At 39.0% G+C, this 18,344-nt stretch overlaps 1 protein-coding gene across 8 annotated transcripts in view; it reads right to left on the bottom strand.

The window, feature by feature from the left end:
• iqsec1b (IQ motif and Sec7 domain ArfGEF 1b) overlaps positions 1 to 18,344 on the bottom strand; it is a 77,012-nt gene that overhangs the window by 39,898 nt on the left and 18,770 nt on the right. For 5 of the 8 annotated variants that reach the window (XR_014087665.1, XM_008410363.3, XM_081607443.1 and 2 more), the window contains exon 3: positions 12,830 to 12,880. Coding sequence is in view for 7 of the 8 variants with exons in the window: in XM_008410363.3 (XP_008408585.2) it covers positions 12,830 to 12,880 (51 nt within the window). In the remaining variant the exon portion in view is untranslated. Of the gene's footprint in view, positions 1 to 2,571; positions 2,736 to 12,829; positions 12,881 to 16,455; positions 16,592 to 16,614; positions 16,802 to 18,344 lie in introns of those variants that run through there. The other 3 variants (XM_081607441.1, XM_081607438.1, XM_081607440.1) reach the window with 3 other exon arrangements.

Genomic DNA, 18,344 nt, shown 5'->3' with positions numbered 1-18,344 from the left:
GCACAAACTCTTAAAAAAACAACAAACCACCATTCCTATTTACACCTACTGTTACACCTACTGCAATTAAAAAACTAAATGAGTCCATACATTGAACCAAACCTATATCTACACTGTTATGTTGAACATACATTTTCTTTCTTATGGTGGAAATATTCCTATTGATTCGCCGGCAGTGGTCATAAGGTTGGAGAAACTAGCTATGATCTGAATTCACATAAAACCAGCACCGGACCATTTCTAGTTTATTACTTTCTTTTTAAAAAGCCTTGTATTTGTACTGTACAGGCATACGTGCCTGTTCTGTGCGTGCTTTGGAGATTCCAGAGCACCCACGTGTGCCAGACAACCTACAATTCTCATTGATTTATTAATGACCACAGCAACAAGTCTTACAAACATGGTGAGTGCCATTGATGTGTATTACTGAATTGGACAGCGACTATTAGCCGCTATGACTAGTGATGTGCACCATCAGGCGCTATTGCATTGATTTATGTCCACAAAACCAAACAGGATGAGCATGACTCTGTCACAAAAATGGTGATAGTGACCTTATTTTTTTATCTGACTCCTATAATATAGTATAAAATATGGCTTAATTTAAAGCAGAGGAAAATTGGCAAAACTTTGATATGTAAAATGTGTATTCTCCCTCAATATAGATCCATAAACAGTTTGGTTTCCGTCAAGATAACGATGAGGACTAAAATGTAATTTTTATATTGGACAACTTAAGTTTTTATACAGGTCATTGCCGCTGTAATTACAGATTATCCGTCCTTTCAGATTGTTAAATACTTTATGATATAACTTATCCTATTTGACGACTATTATATCTCAACCTTCTACAAACAAACAAGGCATTTAGTCCAGTTCTAGTTGTCTCCTGAACTTTCAGAAATCACAGAAGCTGCAGGGCGCCACAGTACAGGGAAAAAACAGCTGAAAAACAAATCAAGACCACTCATGTTCTTTTCTTTTGCTTAGTGTGTCGGCTGTACTCCACTCACACACCTGCTGCCATGGCAACTGGCACTTTTTAAAAAAAATTTATACTTTATACTAAACTGTGAAATGAGATCCCATTGGACCTTGTTATCTACTTAACACAATGCTGACAATTAATAGTAAAGCACTGCGCCCCTTTTTTTGAGTATTCACGTGATTGTGTTATTTTCACGACCACTGATATTCCTTGCTCAGTGCAAAGCAATGTTGATAAGGGACACTAAAGTAGATAGTCATGTGATGTCCAGTCCAGTAACAGGGCCATGAATGGTGAACACCCACCAGCAGAAACACAAATCACTACCCCTGGTACAGGTACATTTGATTCAAAGTATTGTTTTCTCATCCTTAAATCATCAAAGTAATTAGACCCAGCATAGGCGTAATGTCACCTATGCTGAGATCGACTCAAAACCTTCCTGAGATCAACTGTTCAATCGCAATCGACGTATTGATCACCCCTGTTGTTGAGCATTGCCAACTCTGTTGCTGATTTTGCCTAGTGGATCCACAGTAAGGGTTTGGTCAGAAAGTAAACAGAAGTCGATTTTTAAGTGTTTACTTTAGAAGTACAGGTTGCCGTTCTACAGAGACGAATAAACATACAGGCAGATAAACAGTGGAACAGTTTTGGTCAAAGTACATGTCTGTTTGAATTACCCAGTCAAAGACCAGATCTAATTTCAGTTGAGAAACTGTGGACTTGAAAAACTTGTGTTGAAAGATGTTCTCTATCAAATCTGATTGAGCTCAAGTCGTTTTACAAAGAACAAAAGCCAAAATGCAGATGTACAATCTTGGTAGAGACAAACTCCAAAAGCAGCCAAAGATTCTGTTTCAAAGTGCCGACTCAAAAAAGGATCAATACTAATGGACACCACACTTCTCAGATTAGTTTTCTTTTTTTCAAAAATATCGACTCCATTAAGCATTTGACTTCCATCTCACAGTTTGACACCAGTTTGTGTCACTTTGTTCCATTAAATTTTGGTTGGGACGTGATGTAAATTTGAAGAGTCAAGTGGTGTGAATATTTTTGCAAACCATTTCACTTGGATTGTTTCATATTTTTATTTGCAAGTACATGTATTATTTAATTGAAATATATACGTCAGGGAGGAAATTACTATTCATTGAACACGTAAACCTCAAAAGCAGCAAAGTGATCTCTAATCTGATCTGATCTGATCTGATGAGGTGGAGTACAGACAGATCCAGATGTAAATGGGCCATCAACGCCTGGGAGCATGCGTTGCCTTGTGTTTGTGAACCAATTGCTCAGAAACGCACACTAATCACAGACTGAATGCAGTGTCTGTAGAGGACCAACCACAACAATGGATGTCCCATTCAGAGCAGCTGACCTCCCCGACACATGGACCATTGTCCTCCCTTTAGCCCCTCACAGGGGGCTGGACCTGGGTTACTATTTATCATTGTTCTAAAGTGATCACTTATATTCATGTTTACATAGAGCAAACTGAACAAACTCATAACAGCAACAACTGTGGGATTTTATGAAAAACAAAAAAAAACTGTTTTGTTTGCATGGCACCTTACCTTTTATAGAAAGCATGCAGAGGATGAAGACAGAGGAACTGCCAGTAATCCCAACAAAAAGCTTTGAACTTCCACATGGTCTCTGACATCAAGAAACGCCGATCTTCAAAAGGTCCATCCTCCTTCTACAAATACAGCATAGCCACAAAAGAATCCCAGGTCAGACCGTCCCCATGATGTGGCCCCTCCTCAGCACCATCCTGTGTGTTTGAGCCACGTGGAGGCGGGTGGATGGTGGATGGGGGCTGGGGGTGGGGGGAGTTGAACCGGCATCTCTCCGCTGCCTTTGTTGATGGTGAGCAGTTTTCAGAATCCGGTCGAACACTGGATGTTTCTCTCTCTGCTGCTGCTGAGGGAACATGTGGCTCAACACCTCTCAGGCAGGAACAGAGGAGGTTGGTTGTCTTCACCGGCAGCCACTTACAGCTGCTCCCATTGTCCAAGCGGACGCACTGACAAGGTCTGCCTGCGCTGCGCCTACCCGGGCCAACAAAGACACAAAGGCCTCTCCCTCCACCCCCCAGGTGGCTGTATCAATTAGTCTTTATCAGATGCTGAGCAGACCTCTGCTGAGCCGACCCACTCTGAGTCGAGCTAATCGGCCGCGGCACCTTGTGCGCTTGTGCACTGGGGACTAGCATGCACACACAAAGCTTTGGCAGGCTGACAGAAGAACCGAAAACGCAACATGAAAAACTGCAAGAGGCACTGACTGTTTCTGTAGCATTTGCTGACTGGCTTAAGAAGGAAGAGTACTCCTTTTGTCATGAGGTGTTGATCAAAGGGGAGCCAAATACAGAGCAGCAGAGAAGATGATGAAGATTTGATGGAAAAATAAAAACATAAAATAATAATAAATAATAATAGAATTTACAACAAAAAAAAAACAGGAGCACGGGGAGCCAGAGGAGAGCAAAAAAAGTCACAGCAACAACAGGGAGAAAGGGGATTCAACAGAAGGAACAAAGCACCTGGGCTGACTGGCTAACTGATTTCATTAAATTTCCATTAAATTCCTCTGACTCTTCATGTGTGAAGAGTCAGAGGAAGTCACACATGGGACTAGGAAATGAATCTAACAGTAAAGCAAAACTAAACATAATGAAACTAGAGCAACTAAAATAACTAGACACAAGAAATAAACATAAGAAGAAGGTGCGTCTGGTTTATATTCAAACTCTATGGAGGCATGTTGAGGGAAGTTGCGATGCATTTTGAGCCTCTAGCGCAGCATAATTTGGACCGTTTGACGCGTCAAGTAGGTCCAATGGAAAGCGACAGCTGGAGCTGGTGCATCTGACGTGCCTCCACACTGACTTTGAATGTAAATCACATGCGCGAAACGCTAGGTGTAGAGCAAAATGTAAAGCGTCTGCTTTCAAAGTGCAGACGCGTCGAACTTGAAGCGTCGGACGCATTTTTGATGCACGTAATGCGTTTGGTGTGAATGCACCATGAGTTTTTTTTTTGTCTTACTTCAAGTGTACGAAGATATTTGCACTAAAAACTAGACTAAAATCACTGGGTAAGATTTGTGTTTTTGCAGTGCAACAATTTTGTTTGTGCAGCTTTACTGCCAGACTGGCTTGTGTTTATCCTGGTGGGATTTCTGGTACATTCTCTCCTGTGAATATTCGATCTCGTGAATCCGGTGGTCCACAGTGAGACCGTCGAATCGGAGACCGCAAGTCAGGGAAAAAACAAACACAAAAAACGTATCGGAGCGTGAAAAACGTCAGACGCAGGTGGCGTGTGTTGGCCTTTAGAATGCATTACTATTAAGGACGCTCCAGCAGCACATGGATCCCAACTAGGTTTATTGATTTGCTCCTCCAGCACCCAGCTGTGAGGTGAATGGAATGAGCTGCAGAAAAAAAAAAAAAGAAAAACATTTTGCTAATGACTGCAGACTCCCCATTTGGCACCTGGGGGAGGATGAGCGCTGCGCTCCAGCTGAGCTTCGGTTTAATTCAAAGGCTTTTTAACAGGCTTGTGCCTGAGCAGCATTCCCACGTTCACATGTGGAAGATTTATATATATATATATATATATATATATATATATATATATATATATATATATATATATATATATATATATATATATATAATGTCTATCCATTCGTCCATGATGTACCATCTGTACCTGCTTGTCCGTGCAGGATTGCGGGGGGCTGGTGTGTCTCTCTCTGCGGCGGTCATTGGGTGAGAGGCATAATTCAACATAGAACAGAGAACGGTGCATGGAGACAATCACACCTAATGGCAGCTAACTTAAGAGATTTGTTTCTGGACTGAAGGAGAAAGTCGGGGAACCTTCATAGAACACAGGCAAGCACAGGGAGAACAGGCAAGCTCCATGAAGAAAGGACAAGTTGATCCGTTTACCTTCTTGATTCTGCTTGGCTAACAGTGCTACCAGCTGCGCCACAGTGGAAACACACATTGACATTTTGACCCAGATCCACCAACAACACTAAAACCAATGGCTGCCCTGTGTATTTGTTCATTAATAGCCTGGTGAATCTAGCTGGAATGCTAATTGGCGCATACTCTCTTATTTATATTTTGAGTTTTTGAATTTGCTACAGCGCTGCAAAGCAATCCGTTTTTTTTTTTTTGTTTTTTTAATCTGTGAAAGGTAATATAAAACAAACCTGACTTATATGATCATTCTTGAAATAGAAATTCAGACTAACCACCTTTTTAGCTTTTGCCATTGAAATGGATTCTTTCAGTATTAGGCTTTTTACTCCTGTTTTGATTATGGAACAATCAGAAGTTCCATAATGACATGGGATTTTTTTTTTATGTGCTTTTTTCCCGTTTCTCACACAATCAACATTTGATATTCTCTGCTTCCTTCCTGACAGCAAACTTTACATCTCAGCCAACATATGTGGCTGGATGGAACAAGTTGGTCAATATTGTATCAAAATCTGGCAAAGGTTTTGAAAAAGAAAAGCTTTAAAAGCAGTTCTGAGAGAGCCTACGATGGAAACACATTCATCATCCAAGCTGGGACATCGCCACCCTTCCAGGAGTTCACGGGAGTTCATTAAAGACCTCACTGCTTTCTCTTGATGGTGTCAGATACATGCTTCGCTTATAGTTCCTGACAGACAAAAGCCAAGGATTTTTTTTCTCATTTATTTTGCTGTATAGATTCATAACCAATCAGCACTTGTGTTACCAATATGTCAACTTGCTGAGGTCAGCAAATCAGACAAAACGGCATTGGATGTCTGTGCTTGGATCTAAAAGCCCCATGGGTCTCCCGGCCCCCCAAGGGACCCAGACCCATATAATTGCAGCTGCTGTGAGGCTGAGTGGAGCCAGCTGAGCCTATAGCATAATATTAATGTTCTCTAAGAGGAGATCCTATACTTTACATTTTCATATGTTCATTAAATACTATTGACCTCTCCTTCAGTCTCAGATAACTGAACTAAAGACCAAAGATTAACTATTAAATCCATGGAAATGGCTCTTGCTACAAACGTGAGCTTGTTTAATGTCTTACTCTGTATTCCACACAGACTGAAGGCAGTTCTTCCTTTTTGACTGTTAGTTAAATGGTTAGTTTGGACTTTCAGTAAGCATAACAGTACCTTTAGCATTAGGAGAAAGATCTCGTCTCACTGAGTTTGTTGGAAAATATCTTCTTAGGGCGGTTGAAGCTAATGGCTAGTCGGTTGTACACCGTGGATATTAATTAACATATTAATATTAATAATATGTCAGGCATGATACCTGTGTGCCACCACTAATAAAAAACAAACACAAACAAAACTAGAATAACTACAACACCGTCATAAACTTAGCCAGTTTATACGTCCATCTTCTCAGACTGCGGTTCAGTACAGCAGCACTAAGAACTGAACAGTGCTCCCCCTGGCGGCTGTGTGGCCTAAAAGCACCAACACTGCTGCCCAACCAAACCAAACAATGGTGGAAGCCCACTTCATCCCAGCTAGCTGAACTGTAGCTGCAAGCTAACAGAGACAGCCTGCTTATTTTTCATACAAATTTGCTGTGTCTGTAACGTACAGTATGACAGAATCAAACCACTATATGCTTTCAATGTCATAGTTTAGTTTGAATATTGAAATGGCTATCTGATGATATTCTAATGGATTAAGATGCAACTGTATAATCAGACAGTTAAAGCCTGTTTTGTCTCTAAAATCAGACCCGACTTCAGAGGAATTTAGGTGGCTTATTTTGGGTGGGCATCATAAATCTGCTTTTAATTTAATATAAATATATAAACAAACCTTGTAACCGTTCAAATGATATAACTGTGTTGTTAGTACAAAATAAACTAAAATTATGTAAACAGTGACATGTAGAAAATGCTGAGTAATACATTCAAATTAGCTCATTATGCAGAAATTTAAGAATACAATGTTTTCAATCTCTGAAGACTATTTCTATTAATGCAAAAATCAATCCACTAAAATAAGTATGACATGGTATTTCTAATAAGACATATTAAATCTGTTTACGAAATTAAAATTTGTAGATATAAAAAAATGAGTACATTTCTGCCAAAAAAAGCTCAGACATTTTCTAGAAAAAAAAAAAAGGACATTTCTGAGCTCCAAAAGTTCAGAATTTGCAAGGAAAACTCAGGAATTTTGAGCTGAATCTCAGAAATTTTCTTGAAATTTCTATGTGTTGTTTTCTAGAAAATTCCTGAGTTTTTGTGGCAATTTACACTTTTTTTCTATGTACAATTGCAATAACACACTATTGTAAGTAAGAGCAGGATTGGTTCATAACACTCCTGTAAAAGTGAAAAGTGCAGTTCAGTAAAACTCTCATAAGTAAATTTTTTTCCCCAAAATGTTACTCAAATAGCCTATTCTTCTTACCAAGCTTACAGTGATATATTGGCATGGATTAGCTAGTCAGCTAACATTATCTGCTTCCAACAGCATTGCTCAACTCAGTTTGTTTAGAGAAAAAAAAAATCTCTGTATAGTCCTTAATTCTCACAACCCGTTACTGGAGTGTTAGTTCTAGAGATAAGAAGTGGTCTCAAATGAACTGCTGCCTCGCTCTTTCAGGCCTCCGGCAGGTTGAGCCCCGGTGCTGTCTTTGAAGAGTCAGTGAGAGGCTGGGACAGATGATGCTACAAACAAGATGAAAGGTGAAGCAAAATGTCAGCCAAGCCACTTTTCAGCAGATGAGAATCTGCTAACTGCGGAACCGTCCCTAGTAATCATATTTAGGGGTAAGCTGAAATATGGAAAGGAGACAGGAACTAGGTCAGTGTTCTTACATCAGCTGCTGAGAGGAGCTATGATCTTATACATAATGAAAAACCATTTCACCGAGACAGGTTAAAAATGTCATTTGTCCAAAGTGTTTTCAGAAAGTTGTTGCCAATATTTCTACGTATAGGCGAAGATGAGAAAAATGGCCATGGCGAGTCAATACATTCTTTGCACTGAGAGAGATATGCTATATGAAAAGCAGGTGGCATGAAACCCAACCACTTGTATTGTTTATTACAAACAAAAAAAATTTCATGGAACAAAAAATGTGAAGACAAAACATAGCAAAAAAACAACAAGAAAAAATGACAATACAAAACAGAACCACGTATAAGATACAATACCTTTACATGTCACAAGACCCAGTTGATCCAAAACACGCAATATGAGACTACCACTGTAATATGGGGGAGAGTCCGATTCAATGCAATCATATTTTTTAATGTAAATAGTATATTTGCCATTTACCTCCAGCACATACACACGTCATAGCCAAAAAAATGTAAAATCCAGTGAGAATATTTTGATGTGATACATCAGTGATCCACTGTTTAACCAAAACTATTTTCCCACCTTTCTTCATTTTCCTCTCCACGTCCATTAATTTGAAAAAAACTAAAAGCAATTTCTGATTACATTTAAAAATACATAAATTTGGGCTGTAACAATTCATTTACTGATTTTGGGTGCTTGGTTATGAAAATTCCTCGAGGTAAATGATCTGCCTTGAGGCTTTGTTAAACTATTTTTTAACAGTTGGGTGCAATGTCTGTTGTGCAGCACTCTCCTTTCCGAGGGACCTAAAACATTATTTCAAACTCCTACCGTGCTAAAATACTTCCAGATCTCTGACTTTGGCCTCTGCTGGCTTCGCAGTGAAACTTTTCCCCCATTTTTAGCTTTTGTCTAACATCTTCCAGCTCCATTTTATTGCTTGTTGTAACTGCAGGGCGAGTCAAGTGCAAGTCTCCTGGGATGTGTGACTGATAAGAGAGGAGTCGAGAGCACAAGCAGTGGCTGCGCTTGTTACAGTGCGATTAACTTCACCTTTCTTTTCTCACTAGGGTAAAAACTCACCTCCTCCCCTTGTTAGACTATAATAAGCAGATTAACACAACTTTATATTGTGCTTGTTGTAAGCTTATCAAGAACATGCCAAGAAGTCTGGACTGAACCCTAAATATCAACCAGATGATTTTAGGCCAAGTCGGGTTCGGACCGCAGGTCTAAACTCTAGGAAACATCCACAACATACAGTGTGTGTTTCATTAAATGCACCTCAATGCAGCAATAACAGTATGTAGAGGTGAGCAGAGGACCAAAAAATTGTACTCAAGTAAGAGTAGAACGACTTGAACATATTTTTACTCAAGTAAAAATAAAAAGTAGCCATCCGAGAAATTACTCGAGTAAGAGTAAAAAAGTATTTGGTAAAAAGTCTATTAAGGTACTGAATACCTGATCAAATTAGCAATCATTCAATGTTTAAAAATTTCATAATTTCAAAATATATTAAAAATATGAGGTTAAGTGGAAATGTTCATATTTTAAGGACAAAAATGACAATAATCCGTATTAGTAACAAAAAAATAACAAAATCAGCCAAAATATTCCTCTCCACGTCGAGAGGAGCCAGTTGAGGTGACTCGGGCATCTGGTCAGGATGCCTCATGGTCGCCTCCCTGGTGAGGTGTTCCGGGCACGTCCCACCGGGAGGAGGCCTCGGGGAAGACCCAGGACACGCTGGAAGGACTATGTCTCTTGACTGGCCTGGGAACGCCTTGGGATTCCCAGGAGCTGGAAGAAGTGGCTGGGGAGAGGGAAGTCTGGGCCTCCCTTCTGAAGCTGCTGCCCCCGCGACCCGACCCCGGATAAGCGGAAGAAAATGGATGGATGGATGGATGGATGGATGGATGGATGGATGGATGGATGGATGGATGGATGGATGGATGGATGGATGGATGGATGGATGGATGGATGGATGTTCTTCATTCAGTGGGTAGAAAATCTAGAAATTTCTACCCACTGTGAGTGTGAGTGAAATTACTCAAGTAAAAGTAAAAATACAGCGTCGTAAAAATTCTCCGAAAGTACTTTTTTTTCCCCAAAACAAGTTATTCAAGTAAATGTAACTTAGTGCCCAACTCTGACTGAATGTGAGGAAACTTTGCTCTCTCATCCACTGATCTGTGTTCCCCCTGAAGAAACTCTGCAATTAGATCAGTTCAACATAAACATGCAGCAGAGCAACTAAAAGGCCTGATCCATACTGAGGCGATGCGTCGTAAATTAATGAAACATTCTCTTTGTTGCGTACTATTTGTAATAACTGACAAATGTGAAAAAAGCAGCGGCGTCCTGTCAGACTGTGGGTTTATCCAGATCGACGGCAGATTGACGTTTAAACCAGGAGGTTAATCGGAGGTGTTCGTACCGCCTCAGACACAGAAGCAAAGCTGGGACCTGGAGAGCAGCGGGGTTGAGGATTACATTAACATTTGGCTCATTATCGAGTCATTTTTTAAACCCTGGCACAAAGGCTGTTGACACAAGCAGAGACATTCTTCAAGATGTGAAGGTGCACACCGAGCCAGCCATTAAACTTTAACCAGGCAGACTCGATAAATATTTAAGTGGTCTGTTCATCATAGGCATGAGGCCTGACACAAGCAGTGGATTTAACTTAATGATAGCGTTTGATAGAAAACTATGCTGAAGTGTATGCATGTGTTGTGTGTTTGAGGTGGGTGCTGGGTGAGACAGCTCAGCACCAACATTTTTTATTACATTTTTTTTCCAATTTCAATCAATCTGGAACTCAGTGGTGCACACTAAACTGCTGGGCCGCTGTCAGGACCAGTGATGTGTTTCCTTAGGCTACGGTACATGAATGTGTAGTCTGCACACGGCTGTTCACAACCAATCACTGTCTGTCTTTGTTTCTAAGTAGTGAGCAGTTATTTGAACCTAATTGGTGAGCTCTTCATAGAAAGGATCCTAAAGGCAGATACTTCAGAGTGTTTGTTAGCGTGTTGGCTACTGTATGACCAACATCCAGAGGTGGGCAGAGAACCAAAAGACTGTACTCAAGTAAAAGTAGCCATCCAAGAAATTACTGAAGGAAGAGTAAAAAGGTATTTTGTAAAAAGTCTACTCAAGTACAGAGTAACTGATCAAATTATCAGTCATTTAATTTTTAAAAATTACATCCTCACCAAAATATAAAATTAAGTGGAAATCTTGTATCTTAAGGACAAAAATGCCAATAATTCATATAAGTAAGAAAAAAATAAAATCAGGCAATTTATTTTTCCCAAATCAGTTTCTTTCCATAAAAAACGTACGAAACTTCAACAAAAACTGCAGCCGTGTGTCTGGTGAATGTTTGGTTAAAGCATGTTTGTTCTTCCTTCAGTGGGTTGAGAATTCAGAAATTTTGCTCAAGTAAAAGAAGAGATACTTCATAACAAAGTTACTTAATAAAAGCAAAAATCACAGTATAGTAAAAGTACTCCAAAAAGTTTTTTTTTTTCAAAAAAGTTAGTCAAGTAGCTTGAAACTTTAGGTAACACTTTATTTGAAGGCGTGTGCATGAGACTGACATGAAACCTGTCAGAAACATGAAGGAGTCTTCATGAATGTCTGTGACTGTTTCATGAAGTGTCATTCGGTAAGTAATGACACTTTTAAAATGGACCTTTAATGCAAGTTTGCTTTAAAAGGTTATTATTTACCACATAATGCAAAGTTGACACTTTTAGAGCAACATTTAATCAAATTTGCATTAAAAGTGTCATTTTTCACCCGATGACACTTCATGACAGGAGTGATAAACATTCATGAAGACTCCTTTGTGTTCCTGACAGGCGTTATGTCATAAGTATGACATAACACCTTATGACAATGTCATGTGGATCTTCAAATAAAGCATAACCACTTTTTTCAAAAATACATCTTGGTATGAAAAAACAGCAGACTTGTGTTTAAAGCTTTTCGGCAGCATTTTAGGAAGGGAGGTTAAAAAAAAAACACACAAAAAAAAAACGAACAAGCCTGTGATGATCATGCCCAGCTCTAAAAATAGCTTTGCTGGATGGTGTGACATCACCAGCCCTGCGCAAACAAAGTTGATCATTAACTGTGTGGTTTCTCTGTGGAGACCAGTTTCACCCAGGAAGCATCACATGCAGAGAGAATCACTATTATGGACACACATGAAAGGCTGCACTGTACGGGACCTCTGTCTGAGAACATGGAGGTGATAAAAACACATTCGTAATGTCTGAAACTACCAGTCATTGAAAACAAACATACCTGTTTTCTAAATCACATGTCAAACTTGAGGCCCAGGGACCAAATCTGACCAGCCCTAGCTTTTTATGTGGCCTTCCAGACTCCAAATTACATCAATCAGTCTCTCCAGTTTTTCACAAATATGCAAAATTCACACAAAATGAGTAAATCCACACATTTTTTTTCCTGAATTTTACTGCAACATTTTCTCAAACCTTTGGGTCTAAGTGACAGCTGCCTGAGCCTCACTTGATGTCATGTTATAGTCTGTGACCGATACAGCGATTAATAAAAAAGTCACATTTAACGTCTTGCATTTGTGCAAATACAGTAAAAAAAAATTTACAAATAAATTGGTGCCACAAAATCTGTGATTTAGATTTCAAAAAACCACAAAAATAATTATGAAATCCTGGATGGACTCATCATTGTGAAACGATGGTCAATAATATCTCATTTTAAGAAACACTGAATGCTGAAGCAAACTTCTATATATTGATATTTTAACAGTTTAATGTGTTTTATCAATACATTCTGGTCAAAAATGAAAATCTGTTCAACACTCCTGTTATAAATCACTTCAAGCTTTTCATTCATAACTTCGGGTTCTTTGATTTTTCTCCATGCATTTTCTCAAAATTTACCCCAAACGCATCAAAAAGCAACATTGTGACAGGTACTCACGAGTGGCGGAGGCGTCTGTGAGCCATGGCAGAGGGGTCCTCCGAGTCTGACCTGGAGAAACAGGAGCAGAGAGCTGACACACAATCTGACCATGAGATCAATTTCATTGTCTCTAACGGGTCATTTGTGCTGCATTTTATCTCTATTTATCAGTAAACAGAATGCAGCAACCTGTAATGACAGTAAAAGTGGGAGGTTTAGCTCAGCAAGGTTAGCGTTAGCTTTCATTGTGACCAGAGGTGGATAGTATACATTTACTCAATTACTTGAGTAAAATGTCTGGATTCTCTACCCACTGAACGAAGAACAAACATTTTAACCAAAACTTCCCCAGGCAAAAACCCACAACCGCAGTTTTTGAGAAAATTTAATAAGTTTTTTAGTGAAAGAAACTGATCTGAAAAATCTTTTTCTTTTACTTTATTTCTTGTTACTTATATGCATTATTGTTATTATTGTTTTCTTCATTGTAAGTAAAACCTACATCTTAACTGCCCTACACTTTACATTTGTGCAGTACTTATTGTTGGTGTATAACATGTAATGCTAATAAAACAAAGTGAAGCTTGTGATATTACTTGTGACAAGACGTGAACACGTTTTTGTACATTCAATAAATTGAATGTACAATTTATTGAATGTTCAATAAATTGTACATTCAATAAGGCACCATAACACAGTTTTGCTTCAAAGCAAAATTTAACCACCATTGAAATCTCAGACTGTTTTCACTGGGACAATATGAATTTAACTGAATTTAACTGCTACATGTCTCTTATTGTCAATAGGAGATCGGGGCGATGGTGGAGATGATGGTAGTTCGTCCGGTCATCGGCGGGTTGCTGGTTCGATCCGTTGTCTCTCTGTCGTTGCGTCCTTGGGCAAAACACTTCAGCCACCTTGACTGCTGCTGGTGGTCAGAGGGCCCAGCAGGTGGCAATGGTGCTTGGCAGCCTGACCTCTGTCAGACTGCCCCAGTATGGCTGCAGCTACTGTCTAGTAGCTTGCCACCATCAGTGTGTGTGTGTGTGTGTGTGTGTGTGTGGATGACTGTATGTAGTGTGAAGCGCGTTGGGGTCCTTTGGAACTGAAAAACTGCTGCTCTAGTTTTTATCAAGCTCCATATGTGATGCTTCAAGCATTAGTAAGTATTTTTTTGCATTCCAACTGGGTCATAAATGAGCTCCTTGTAAAGTACTGGACATGACACACTCAACAGCAGATCACCGTAGTAAGAGAGGAAGAGGAGATTGGTTCACCGGTCTCTATGGAAACTACTGGGTGTGATGAAGGAAGGTCCACAGAGGAAAACGCTTCAAGGAAATGAGTCATTCTCAGTTTCTCATTCAGAGTGATGAGTTCTTCACTATGAAGTGACGTACAGGAGCTGACCAGTTATGTTGCTCCAAAGTTTCTATCGGTTGCAATCACTCTATGACTGAAGTAGGTGTGTTGTGATTATAGATGTAAAAGTGGTGCAGAGCGGCTTATTTAAGTGGGGATTTTGCACGTGGTACTGGCCGTCATCGTGGGATGCGTCGGGGAGCAGAGAGGCCATGAAAGAAAGACGAAGAGGAGTTGGAGGTATTCTAATAACAATAATATTAATACATTTCACTTAAATAAGTATCTCGAAGTAGTGTAATATAAAAAAATATTTTTTAAAAGTCTAACTACAGCTCTAAACAGCTGTATCTAACTCTGCCAACTTGGTTCAAATTACATTTATTTCATAGGTGAATAAGTACAATAAATGAAAGAAAGGTTCATCTAAGCAGACAAACATCCTTTGCTCACTGTTTGTTTTCGTCCCGCTTCCGTTTACTCAGCCTTAGCTTTTTACGTTTTGACTTACCCTCATGACATCACAAGATGACGCTAGAGTCAACACAGTTACTGCAGAAAAAAACAGCAGCCTTTATAGTACTCTGTAAAAAATATTTTTTTATTAAAAGCTTTTGTATACACAGAGTGAAAGCACAATATTTCACCTCTTTAAATCATATAAGTGGTTTTATTGTGTCAGTGACACTTTAAGAAGTTCTGTAAAACATTTTGAAGACCCAGCAACATGGATAAGGTTTTAAAAATAAACTGAATTAAACAGAACAAGACATTTCAACTGTTGATAATAACGGGAAATCAGTTTATGTCTGTATATTTTCCATAAGCTTAGGCATTTTTTTTTGTATATTCATTTCTCAACCCAGCAAACTGAATTAGGCATGCATGACTAATCAGAGTGCAGTGGAGCGTGAGAGCAGCAAACATGATGCTGCGTAGTGGGGAGCAATGATTAGCTGATTACAGCTGCACCAGATAATCTAGCTGATCCAGCCTGTTCTCCGCACCCTATGGCATGGACTAACCTCCACAGAGGTGGCACAGCAACAAGCTGTAATGTACGTGAATGTGCCCATCTTCCTGATGCTCAGAAATGTTACAAGATCTTTAGTTCTACTGCTGTTATATACATATGTGGGTATATGAATGCAACCTACAGAGGTCAACAACGCAGAGTCGCAAACGCGAGGGAACAGACGAGCGAGCGTTAAACTTTAATTATTTTGTGTGCAGGCAACTTTCTCATTTAAAAAAAGTTAAGAAAGTTCAGGTAAAACAAAGATAGTACATACAAATAAGTAACCACAACAAATTATCTTTCCATCAAAGCACAACCAGTTTATGTTGGCATACCCAGGTTGTTGAGTTGCTTTGGAGTTTGATTTCATTCTAGGTTTGTTGTTATTTTGATAGTTTCTTATTTTGATTAGATCAGTCTTATTCCTGTTCTTCTTCAGTTCAGTTCTTTCTAACTGATTCTGGTTTATTTTTTGCATTTATTATTCTTTAGTCCCCTCTGTGCTCTTCCTCATGCCCTGTGCCACTTCCTCTCTCTTCACTCACACCTGCCATCAGTTAGTTCACCTGCCCAGATCTTTTTCCAGCATTCAACCTCCCAGTACTTAAGCACCTTATTCTCAGTCACTCCTTGCCGGTTTCTCTCGTCTACTCCGGTTATTTTTCCAGTCCATTCCATGCCATCCTTTCCTCCCAGATTTATGGTTTGTCTTCTTCTTTGGATTCCTTGTCTTCTTGTGCTTTCTGTAAGTCTTTTGCTCTTCATCTTTTGTACTATAGTCTTTATTCTTCATGACATCTCAAGCCTGCTGCATTCGGATCCATACAAAGATATGTCATGACAGTTTATGGTTAATGGCTTGTACTTGGGTAGCGCTTTATGAAGTTCAGAGGACCCCAAAATGTTTCACAATAGCAAAGTGGATGAAATGTCTTGCCCGAGAACACGACAAAGGCGGACAGAGTGGAAATTGAACTGGCCACCCACCAAATGAGGGACGAACTCTTGCAACCGTCGTTCTATGTTGTAGGTAATATTTCTAAATTAAGGGGTTTACTTTGTCATTATTTTTATTTTTTTTTTCTCTCATCAGAACATTTTACATTATAAAACAACAGAAAAGTAAAAGACAATAATTACAAGGGAATATATACACATATAGTAGAACATTTTGGGGTTAAGCAAGAAATCTTAAAAACCAAGAATAACAAGATCATAACAAGAAGAAGAAGCGTCACAGTAATGACATGTTGTCACCTCTTACCATACGGTGCGTGTCCCATTTTTCCCAGAAAGCCTTTCCCTTTTCTTCTCGTTAAAGAATTTAAAGGTCAAATGCTCCATGCTCTGAATATTATTAACAATACATCAGACAATAGTGTTTGGTAGTAGGGGGTTCTCTGCCAAGCCATTGCTTAGTTACCTTAGTTACAGCTTTCTTACTTGCCGTCATTAGGATACATCTATTAGCTTTTGATATATTTAAGGTTTTAAGTTTAGCCGTTGTGTGGAAAATAAAATCCAAGTCTTGACTTTTCTTTGGTGTTTAGAGTAAACAAGCTAAGAAACCCTGCGCTGTCCGGGTAGCCATGGCAACATCCCCGACGTAAACGTTCCAGAGAGGCTCTGGTTAACTTGAATTCTTGCAGTAGGACATGCATAATGTTCTTGTGCTGTTAATAAAATCGGCATGGAAACCAAATACATTTTCACAGAACTTTATAAAGAATCAAAGAATCAAGAATCAAAGGCTTTGACCGCATCCAAACTAGCAACATAGCTGTTTGGTTTCTCCTTGTTCTGTTGTACGAATATTATCTTGGGTTTGATCAATGAAGATTAACTCAGGTTAATATTCATTGGTCAAAAAGGCGCAATATTTCCTCCATCCTTTTAACCAAAACAACAGCATTTATTTTACAATCCTGGTTCAAAACACTATTTGTCCTGTAAGACCCACTTTTTGTCAAATCCCCCCCACAGAAATATCTCAGAAATAGTGGCCTCCCTCCAAGATGGGGGTAAAACAAAGTTAAAGGAATTAGCCATCATTGATGTTAGTTGTTTGCTACATGACTTTAACCATTCCCCCGGGATTTACTTGGTTTTAATGAGGAGATAAGTCTATTCCAGGGATGAGATTGGTTTAATCAGTTTCTCATTATGCAATCTACCCAGAGATGGGAGATCCAGCTGGTTTAGGAAGTTATTATCTCCACAAACATCAAGTGGCGAGGCTCACATAAGGATGGACACAATTTTTCTTTTTTTCTATTACTTTTAAATCAAATGTGACTTTTTTGGTAATGGGGTCTTTTATCTTATAAACAGTGGCATCTGACTGGTGTTTTCGCCTCCAGCCTCCAAACCAGGAACCCACCTCGTAGAACTTCTGTCTTTTAAATCAAAGTTTTGTTCCTCCACTTCCTCACTGGATCAATTTCCTGTTTTAATTGCCTCATTTGTAAAAGTAATTGTGAGTTTCTGTGTTTTTTCACGTTGTTGTAAATTTAAAAGTTTGTTTTGCAGGTCAAAGAGTCCCTGAACTTTTATCTTATTAGAAAAAGCTGTTTCAGCTATTATAAAGCCCCTGGGATTACCTTGGCCGCATCCCACAATATTGCTGGGATTACACTACATCATTATTATTCAAATATCTTTTCAGGTTCTTGTTTGAAGACAGGATTATTTAGCATACTTATAGTAAGTATCCATAATGTTTTTGTATGGCTAATATCCAAATGCAATTTGAAATGAAGAGTGGAATGGTCTGATAAATCTTTATTGGTCTATTTCACATTATGTTAATCTGTGTCTCTCAAAATTATACATTAATAAATAATCACTTCTAGAGCATACATTATGTCTGTAAGACAAAAACAAGAACTGTCAGTGGTAGTGGGTATAGTTTTCTCCAGGAGGCGCTATGACTTCAAAATACATGTAAATATACCTGTGTGCTCACATGACTGAAAACAGCTAAAGCAACATTATAATGCCATGTAGTGTTCTGGTTTTTGAACATAAACTTTGCCCTTCTATTTTTGTGAGAAGCAAATTTCTGAATGACTGTGACTGAAGTCAGGAATGGTTTAGTCAGATTCTTCTCCACAGAGAGCTGGGCTAATGCAGTGAGACTATTGATTGAATAGC

Source organism: Poecilia reticulata, chromosome 5 (genome assembly GCF_904066995.2).
Source record: "Poecilia reticulata chromosome 5, P_reticulata-male-v2, whole genome shotgun sequence".
In the NCBI taxonomy this organism is placed as follows: Eukaryota; Metazoa; Chordata; class Actinopteri; order Cyprinodontiformes; family Poeciliidae; genus Poecilia; species Poecilia reticulata.
This window is presented reverse-complemented; position numbering and strand designations above follow the sequence as displayed.